The 9,906-nt window shown below is 47.7% G+C and overlaps 1 protein-coding gene across 1 annotated transcript; it reads right to left on the bottom strand.

The window, feature by feature from the left end:
- Positions 1–2,054: 2,054 nt before the first annotated feature.
- Hmox1 (heme oxygenase 1) lies at positions 2,055–9,630 on the bottom strand. Its single transcript, XM_041663524.1, has 5 exons — positions 9,472–9,630; positions 7,460–7,580; positions 5,953–6,444; positions 4,400–4,499; positions 2,055–2,863 (listed from the first exon to the last, which is right to left on the bottom strand). The coding sequence occupies exons 1-5, from the start codon at positions 9,492–9,494 to the stop codon at positions 2,727–2,729; spliced, it is 873 nt and encodes a 290-aa protein (XP_041519458.1). The 5' UTR covers positions 9,495–9,630; the 3' UTR covers positions 2,055–2,726.
- Positions 9,631–9,906: the final 276 nt, after the last annotated feature.

Raw genomic sequence — 9,906 nt, 5'->3', positions numbered from 1 at the left:
TCACCGGCACTGTTTGCTCCACCCAGCCCTGAGGATAGGACCTGTTGCCCAGTCTCTGTAAGAAGATAGAATTTGGACTTTGATAACTGTCTGCTGGCAGGCACAGCTGGCCTCAAAACATCTACATTTACTAACCCTTTGTAATTCTCACTCCCTTAACTCTGGTCAGCCCCTTAACCCCCTTCTAGTTCACAAACCTACCACTAAAGACCCAGGGCAGGCTGGCACTTAACTATTCTTTTGTGGAATTCAAAACTAGTTTTGCTTTGTCCCTTTTTCCTTCCCTTTACTTCCTCACCCTCCAGGTATTATGTTTGAACCCAAGGCATCCCACATGTTAGGCAAGCACTTTGCCACTGAGCTATATCCCCAGGCTTTTTGTTTAATTTTATATGTATGGATGTTTCATGTGCATGTATGTCAGTGCATTACATGTGTGTCAGGTACCCAAGAAGGACAGGAAGAGTGTTTCAGATCCCTTGAAACTAGAGTTACAAACTGTTGTGAGCCACCATGTGGGTGCTGGGAATTGCACTAGGGTCCTTTGTAAGAGCAGGCAGTGCTTTTAAGCACTAAGCCATCACTTCAGGACCTCCCCCTCAACCTTTCTTACTTTATCACAATGAAAATGTTCACAGGTGAGGAAATTGAGCCCACAATAGGAGAGCAATCATTGTTATCTTTGCGTATATCTATACCTCTATCCTGAATTTCATAAAGAATGACTTCCTGACCTGGTTGTATGTATATCTGAACCATCCAGAATGTCTTTCTTGTATGGTGACTCTGGGATCCCACCTCTTGGCAAAGATCTAAGCTCTGTGACTGAGTACCTCCATGGAGTTCTGGAGTTTCTGTGCACAGAATAGTATTTTGACATATTTTAACATTACTGTATTCCTTCATCAGCAGTGAGAGGCAGATGTATTGCTCATCTTTTTCCATGAGCAAATGAGATTTGAAGCAATGTGCCCATGGTTCCAGACTTGGTAATAAAGCCAGTATGAGGGACAAAGATCTGCTAACTTCCAGACCTCTGGTACCAGTGGTCCAAAGTAGGTACTTCGTTCCCTGCTCTACTTCCACTAAACATACAGTGGGAGCTTCCCGTTCAATGTTTGGATGGCTTTCATCACTTGGGCTGAAATCCTGACACTGGCACGTTTGCCACAAGGATATATATCCACACGCATGACAGATGACTCCTCCAGTACAAGAGTCAGAAGACACTGCATAAGAGAGCTGGGTAATGGAAGGCCTTGGGATTGAATGTGCTTCTCAAGACAAGCAGGTGAGGTCAACATCATTGCATTAATGTCACAGGTGGTGAATTTGAGTCCCAGAGAGGTTAAGTGACCAACTCCCAAGTGCAGAAGTAGATGGTTCAGCAGGAAAAGTACTTGCTGCCCAAGTCTAAACTCAACTTCTGGAACCCACATAAAGTGGAAGGAACTGTCTCCTCACACTGACTACAGGGCTATGCCTCCCAACATGCATCACACACACACAATGAGAGAAAAGTTAGAAAGAAAAAACTTGAACCCAGGTATTCATCCTAAGTATCATTCATAGTATTAACAACTTTACCCCCAAATCTGCCCATTTCAGCCTCAGGCAATGTGAGTCTTTGGGCTGAAGAGATTATGTCAGTCAGGCATGGTGCCATGTGCTTGTAATTTTAGGACTGTAGAGGCAGCAACAGGAGGGTCCCTGGAGCTATATATATATTTGGGAGCTAGAGGCCAGTGAGACGCTGTATCTAAAAATCAGGTGGACTGGCCAAGCATGGTGGCCCATGCCTTAGTCCCAGTTGTTGAGAAAGAGGTAAGAGGATCTCAGTGAGTTCAAGGCCAGTTGCTCTACACAGCAAGTTCCAAATCAACCAGGATTACATAGTGAGATCCTTTTAAAATAAGATCACTTCCCCAAATGTCAAGCACAGTCCAATATTGCAGCTACCAACATCACCTGCCCTCCTGCCAGGTACTGAAGAGACAAGAGGGGTAGGGCCCGTTTCATGGGCAGTAGAGACATGAAGACACTTCGGTGACTGTTAGATAATGTCATTTATTATTTCATACAGAAATTCAAGACAAAGGTTACAACTATTAAATACTTCTTTCCCACCCACCCCTCAAAAGACAGCCCAACTTTGTTAGGAAAAAACCAAGACAAAATACCACCTTTCTGGTGGAATTGGGGAAATAATAAAAAAAGACATAAACACTCTGGATGGTGGTAGTGCGTCTTTAATCCCAGCACTCGGGAGGCAGAGACAGGTAGATTTCTTTGAGTTTGAGGCCAACCTGGTCTACAGAGCAAGTTCCAGGACAGGCTCCAAAAGCTACAGAAAAGAAATCTTGCCCACAAAACAAAACAAAACAAAACAACAAACAAACAAAGACAGAAACACAAGACTGAACACCTCTGCACACTGTTATCAAAGTGGCCATGAAACCTTAGGAAAGCGGTCATGGCCAGTTTACACAGATGCCAACAACCAAAGCCTTGGCTCAGATCAGCTGCCACTTAAGGCCACTGGCTGGATGTGCTTTTGGTGAAGGAAAAAAATGCATTGATCATCTTTCTCCATTGCAGAGAGGGGGTTAGGAGCCCCCAAAGCATCTTAGAGGCCCAAGAGAAGAGAGCCAGGCAAGATCTCCCTTATAGAGAGAAGGTTCTTCATGGACAGAGTTCACAGCCCCTGGGGGCCAGCACATTTGCATTTACATGGCATAAATTCCCACTGCCACTGTTGCCATCAGAAAGCTAAGAGTAAGGACCCATCGGAGGAATGGCGCCTGGGATGAGCTAGTGCTGCTGATTCGGGACTTCCCTCTGGGTATCTCTTCAGGGGTAGTGTCTGAAAGAGAAAGATAGACAAGGTCAAACACATGTAGCCTGGGGAATATGACATTAAAGTACACAGTGTAAAGGAGACACAGTGTCTGTCTCTGGTACAGCTCCTGCAATAGCACAGAGTGTCCACTAGCAACTGAGTGAATGAATACCTTCAAAGCTAGGAACTCCCTCCCTCCTAAGCTGTTCATTCTCCTGTGTTCAGCCATGTCATATCAAGGGACAGTCCCAATCAGGTAGCCAGTACCATCAGGACTGGTCACATTTCAGGCACCAGAAGCAATACCATGGGATCCTGTCCCAGTTGGGAGAATGGGAGTACTTTAGGCAAAATGTTAGGATGGCATCGAGCAAAACAGTTTCACATAACCTGCCCTGCCCATCCTCTTGTCACCCACTCCCTGCTGTGGGACAATGCTCTTGCACACAGTAAAGATGTGTCACTTGTATTGGTTTGATAAAATGCTGATTGACCAGTAGCCAGGCAGGAAGTATAGGAGGGGCAACCAGACAAAGAGAATTCTGGGAAGATGAAAGGTGGAGAAAGAGGAAGCAAGATGAGAATGCCTTACTGAGAAAAGGTACCAAGCCACGTGGCTAAATATAGACAAGAATTATGGGTTAATTTAAGTTGTAAGAGCTAGTTAATTTACAATTAATATAAACCTCTGTGTATTTCTTTGGGACTGAATGGCTGCAGGACCAGGCAAGACAGAAACTGTCTACAACTTCCCTGTGCCATACTCTGTCCCAGGGGTGGCAGGCTCAGGAAAGGCACATTTTGTATCACTTTGGTCTTTTTTGGAGTCTTAATATAGGTCCAGCTATCATGTAGGAAGGCACAGGAGAAAGGGGCTGGCACCCAGGGTCCAATAATCACATGCATTCCTAGTGTCCCCTGGAAGATCAGCACTTAAAATAGGTTCCCAAAGGTCTGGAGAGATGGCTCAGTGGTTAAGAGCATTGCCTGCTCTTCCAAAGGTCCTGAGTTCAATTCCCAGCAACCACATGGTAGCTCGCAACCATCTCTAATGGGGTCTGGTGCCCTCTTCTGACCTGCAGGCATACACACAGACAGAATATTGTATACATAATAAATAAATAAATATTAAAAAAAAATAAGTTCCCAAAGCCCTGCCTTATATGGGGGTCTTCCAGAGCCTTTAGTGGGTCTGAAAAAGAAAACACAATCGCAGCTATTCATGAAAGATTGAGGCAGGAGGATTGTTTGTTACCAGGGGTTTGAGGCCAACCTGGGTAACACAGTATAACTGCCTCAAAAACACTTTGGAGGGATGTTCCTAAATGAAAGGATTTCTCTGCCAGTGACTTCTAAGGGATTTCTGTATACCTCAGCCAATGTCCAATGTGGGGAAACTGCTCACCCAGTCACATATTACAGGCTGACCCTGGGTCCTTTTATCTGTACTCTATTTCTAATTTAAAACATTCAGAAAAGAGGAGAATAAAGAAATCCCAGAGACAGACAGCTGTGCCATGTTCCTGCCAAGAAGAGCCGGAGGCGAGAAGGCATCTTTACCTTGCACCAGGCTACCAGAGCGCTGGCGAAGCCGCTCCATCTGTGAGGGGATCTGATCCTTGTGGTCCTGTGTCAGCAGCCCCTGCAGCTCCTCAAACAGCTAGAAGACAAGACATACTGTCATCAAACACCCATGTGTCTTTCACCTACCCTAGGAGAGATATGACAGGTTTAGTTAGCTCTCCTGCCTGTGCTTCCCCAGTGCTGTCTGTACCCCGACCTGGTCCCCACCAGTAACAGCTGTTCTGAATCTGGAATTTCAAGATTTTATGTGTATGCCCACAAGGAGAGCCACTTTGCCTCCTCTGAAATAACACATGGATGTGCGGTGGCTGTGCAGCATACAACCATTCAAACTGCTGTCTCTTCTGAGCTGTGCACTGCTCGGCTCATCCTTGCTAAGAGGCTGCTTGTGCAGGTGAGGAAACCACAGCTCCTGGAGCAGAGCTTGCTCGAGATTGAGCAAGGTAAGGATGGAGACCCAGCTCTCAACTGGGCTGAGGCTTTTTGTTTGTTTTTTTCCAGACAGGGTTTCTCCGTGCAACCCTGGCTGTCCTGGAATTCATTCTGTAGACAGGGCTAACCTTAAATTCAGAGATCCATCTGTTTCTGCTTCCCAGAGAGTGCTGGGATTAAGGGCGCGTGCCACCACCTCCCAGCTTCAAATCCTCAGAAGGATACAAATGGTCTAGATGTGGTTGGATTTAGAGATTTGAAAGGCTAGTTTGCTAACAGGTGCTTGCCTGATGAAGCTTTTAAGGGATCCCAGACTGAAAGCAGGGAGCCAGGAGGATATGAAGTGAAACCCTGACCATCAAAGAACCCCATCAATAGGACACTATACCCTTCCAGCTCTATCTTTCAAACCCTTGCTCAAAATCCACTTTCTTAGAGACTGGGAAGATGGTTCAGAGGTTAAGAGGACCAGCTCTCTAGGGAACCCAAGTTCAGTTCCCAGCACCTACATGGCAGTTCACAACTGCCTGTAACTCTAGCTCCAAGGAATCTGACACCCTCACACAGACACACATGCAGGCAAAAAAACAATGCACATCAAAAAAAAAAAAAATAAAACCATTACAAGACCCACATTTGCAGAAAGTGAGACATCTCTGTGACTACATAGAAAATCTCCTAAAGCAAATGCCACCAGAAGCATTCCAGCCTCTGAAACCCTTACAGTGCCAACCTGGCTATGCATAAGTGCATAACTACCCTGACAGTCACACCACTGCCAGAGGATGCCATCTCCACAACAATCATGTCCCATAACACCAGAGAGCAATGGCATCACAGAGCTTACCCTATACCAGCCCTTCCACAAGGTCTGAACTGTATCCGCTTGCTTGCCCCTCACTCACACCTTGAAAATGGACACTATCATTATCCCTATTTTGCAAATAGAGAAACTGATGAACTGGGAGATGAGATTTGTCCGTGATCACCCAGCTACTAATCAGGCCTCTGGTCCCAAGTCCTTGTACTTAACTGTGACTTCTGGACCCTCCCCCTCTAATAACAGGAGTGGGACTTGGAAGAGCAGTGGGGCTCACCTCGATGTTGAGCAGGAACGCGGTCTTGGCCTCCTCTGTCACCCTGTGCTTCACCTCAGGTGTCATCTCCAGGGTGTTCATGCGAGCACGATAGAGCTGTTTGAACTTGGTGGCATTGTCGATGTTGGGGAAGGTGAAAAAAGCCAAGCCCTCACCAGAGCCAGGCAGGGCCAGGGACTTCTGTGCGATCTTCTTCAGGACCTGGCCCCCGGAGAGGTCACCCAGGTAACGGGTATACGTGTGGGCCACCAGCAGCTCGGGATGAGTGTGCCCCACCTCGTGGAGGTGTCTCACATAGTGCTGTGTGGCTGGAGTGTAAGGAATGGTCTCTTGCCAGTGGGGCCCATACCAGAAGGCCATGTCCTGCTCCAGGGCAGTCTTTCGGTGCAGCTCCTCAGGGAAGTAGAGCGGGGCATAGACAGGGTTCTGCTTGTTGCGTTCTATTTCCTCCTCCAGGGCCGCGTAGATGTGGTATAAGGAAGCCATCACCAGCTGAAACCAGAGCCAGTTTCTCAGAAACCCTCTGTGGCTGCCTACCGGGAGACTCTCTGTCTCCACCACTCTGCAGCCCCTCAATCTCTGCCCAGCTCACAGTGATCTCTACTGTGTGTCTAGTATTTTCTTTTTCTCCTCTTTTTGGCTTTTTGAGACAGGTTTCTCTGTGTAGCCCTGGCTACACAGTCTTGTCTGTAGACCAGAATGGCCTTGAACTCAGAGATCTCCCTGCCTCTACCTTCTGATTGCTGGGATTAAAGGTGTGTGCCACCACTGCCCGGCTGTATCTAATGTTTTTTACTGACATCAGTTTCACAACTGTGCCAGGAAATAGCAGAATCAGAGTCTATTGTGTATGCTGGGTTTCTCAGAAGCACTCGGGAGGCTGAATGAGCTAGACAATCTCACTGTGAGGACAAGACACTGCAGGGCTAATTGGAATTGGGTTAAAGATCTGGGTATGGTGGTACAAGCCTGTGGTCCAAATACTCAGGAGACTGACTCGGGAGCATTGAGCGTTCCTGAACTATGTAGTAAGACCCTATCCAATAATCCAAGGTCAGCGGTTGGTTGAGAAGCTATCCAGCCCATGCAAGGCACAGGGTTAGTCAGGTCAGGAGTGCATACTCTGAAATTAGGCCATCTCTGTTTGGTTTTGGTCTTTTCCACATAATGCTCACTGTGTGGCCTCTTAACCTCTCAGGGCTTTCCCCTTATCGCCTCCTCAAGGCTGAGACAGGAGTATAAAGCGATCAACATAGAGTAGGTGTTCAATTAGCCATCCTGCTGTCCAAGCTCCTCTGTCAGCATCACACAGCAGGCCAAGAACTTGCTGTGTGACCCTCTCCTCTCTTCTCTGAGCTAGTGTCAAAATTAGTAGGATGACTTCCTTCGACAAGCCTTCATCATCCCTGACTCCAACCTCTCCATTCAATTATTGGCCTGAGATCTCTGGGCGTACCTCCTACACCCCCCCCCCCCCAAATGTTCTGGCTAACCGACAGTCACATACCTTAAAGCCTTCCCTGGTCACCTGGCCCTTCTGAAAGTTCCTCATGAACTCAACGTTCTCTGCCTGGGTGTGCACCTCCTTGGTGGCCTCCTTCAAGGTCTCAGACAGATCCTTGGGCATGCTGTGGAGGAAGGGAGGAGAATCAGCAGGGGTTGGATGTGAATGGTTCTTCCCAAGCTAAAGACAGAATGCTGGGACCTCGCACATCCTGCTGGGACCTCACCATCACAGATTGGACCTACAGATAGGTCCAGCCTCCAATCTAGACAAGCCATGGTCTTAACCATGCAAATAATCATCAATCATTAAATACTATGGGATGTAGTTCCCCAAACCACAGGGAAAATTCCAGTTACTCCCAGTGAAGGGGAGAAAAGGTATGGGCTGACCACAGAGAGGAGTCCCACCACTCCATGTTCAAGGTCCATGTTCAAGAACAGATCTTTTCTTTTAATTTGGTTTTTGAGACAAGGTTTCTGTGTGTAGCCCTGCCTGTCCTAAAACTCACTTTGTAGACCAGGCTGGCCTCAAACTCAGAGATCTGCCTTCTGCCTCCTGAGTGCTGGGATTAAAGGAGTGCGCCACCACTGCCTAGCTAAGGATAGATAACTTGATAAGCTTTGCCCAATGTGAAGGCATTTCTTTCAAAAAGTTTCAATTATGAATTTCACAACCAGTTAACTGTGTGTGGTGGTGCAGCCTTTAATCCCTGCACTCAGGAGCAGAGGCAGGCAGATCTCTGGGAGTTTGAAGCCTGGTCTATTTGAATGGTGAATTTCAGGACTATGTAGGAAGGCAGTTGAAAAAAAAAGAAAGAAAGAAATTAAAAGACAGAAAGAAACTTGCACACGCACCCACATTACACGCGAAGTGTCTGCATTAAACAGTGTTTGTAACCCAACTTTACTCAAAGGAGTTCTGCTGCAGGAAGATTTGAGAGTTCCAGGCCAGCCTGAAGGACTCATTTAAGACACTGTTTCTAAAGATAAAAAAGGGCGGTTGTTGTACATTAGTGGTAGAGTGCTTGCCTGGAATGTCTGAAGTCCTAAATTCAGTCCTTAATGCTGAAAGGACAGGGGTCGGGGGTAGACAGTATGAGAGGGCTCTGCCGGTATAGGTGCTTGCCACCAAGTCAGATAACCTCACCTTCCTTGGAATCCACATGGTGGAAGAAGAGCGACCCTCAAGTTGTCCTCTGACCCCTACATGTTTAGTGTGGCACATATGTAGCCACTCGCCATTCTATATGCACAATAAATAAAACATAGTGGCCGTGGTGGTTCATATTTTTAAACCCAGCACTTGGGAGGCTGAGGCAGGCAGGTCGTTGTGAGTTCAAGACCAGCCTGGTCTACAAAGCAAGTTCCACGATAGCCTGGGCTGTTACAGTGAGAAACCCTGCCTCAAAGAAAAAAACAAAAACAAAACAAAACAAAAAACAAAAAAGAGGAGGAGGAAAAGCTAAGTATGGTGGTGTTGTAACTTTATTCCAGCACACTGAAGGCAAAGGGACGAGGATCTGAGTTCAAAGGTTCAAAGACAACCTGGTCTATATATCGAGTTCCAAGACAGCTAGAGAGACTCTGTCTCAAATAAAAAAATAAATGAAATGAAATAAAACAATCCCCCCCCCCCAAAAAAAATCCCAGGTTATAAACACCCACTAGTTCTGCTGTTGCTGCCTCCCTAAGCCTTCATTCTCCCGCGAGGTTGAAAACTGCACAGCCACGGTTATGTACAGCCTGAGACCACTCCACGCCACCAGGAGAGCCAAAGCATCCCCCTAGAATGGTGGTGAGTCCAGGATCCAGGACTCGGCAGTGCGCGATGCCATAAGGACACTCTCATCCCGTCACCCACAGCGTGTCAGAGGGGTGAATCACATTTCCTCCCTCCAGCTGCCCATGGCTACAGGTAGACTGGGCGGCAACTCGTCCGCCGGCCCCACAGCATTCCCAGGCTGAACAGGGAACACGGGTCGCCACACTTCCCGTCCCCACGCAGCTACTTGCCTGTCGGGCTGTGGGCGCTCCATCACCGGGCTGAGCTGGCTCAGGCTGGTTCTGTCTGCTTTAGGCTCCGGGCTATGCTGGAGAGGATTCTGCTCTGGCAGGCTCCACTCAGTAGTCGTGTGCTGAAACTCTGAAGGCGGCTGGCGACTGTGAGCAGCTGCCTAAGCCAGCCCTTTAAGTAAGCAGGTCACGTGGCGGCCGCCTAGCTGAACTCGAGTTCAGGCTCCAGTTGCAACACCACGCCCCGGGGCGGGCTGGCCTGGTCTGCAAGGGGATAAGTCATATGACTCTGGCAAGCTCTGCTACAGGATCTTGGGGGGGTGGGGGTGGGGGAGGAAATCTGAGTGAGTTGCCTGTGGGCAGGATTTGGATTCTTTCCAGAACCCTCTCTACACTACTCAGTGACAGGAGGACAGGAGTAGCCCCTCAAGAATC

The sequence above is a fragment of the Microtus oregoni genome, unplaced genomic scaffold (genome assembly GCF_018167655.1).
Source record: "Microtus oregoni isolate MIOR12 unplaced genomic scaffold, Mior012 000014F_ref0000157, whole genome shotgun sequence".
Classification (NCBI taxonomy): Eukaryota; Metazoa; Chordata; class Mammalia; order Rodentia; family Cricetidae; genus Microtus; species Microtus oregoni.
The sequence above is the reverse complement of the archived record's forward strand: the minus strand, read 5'-3'. Positions and strand labels throughout refer to the sequence as shown.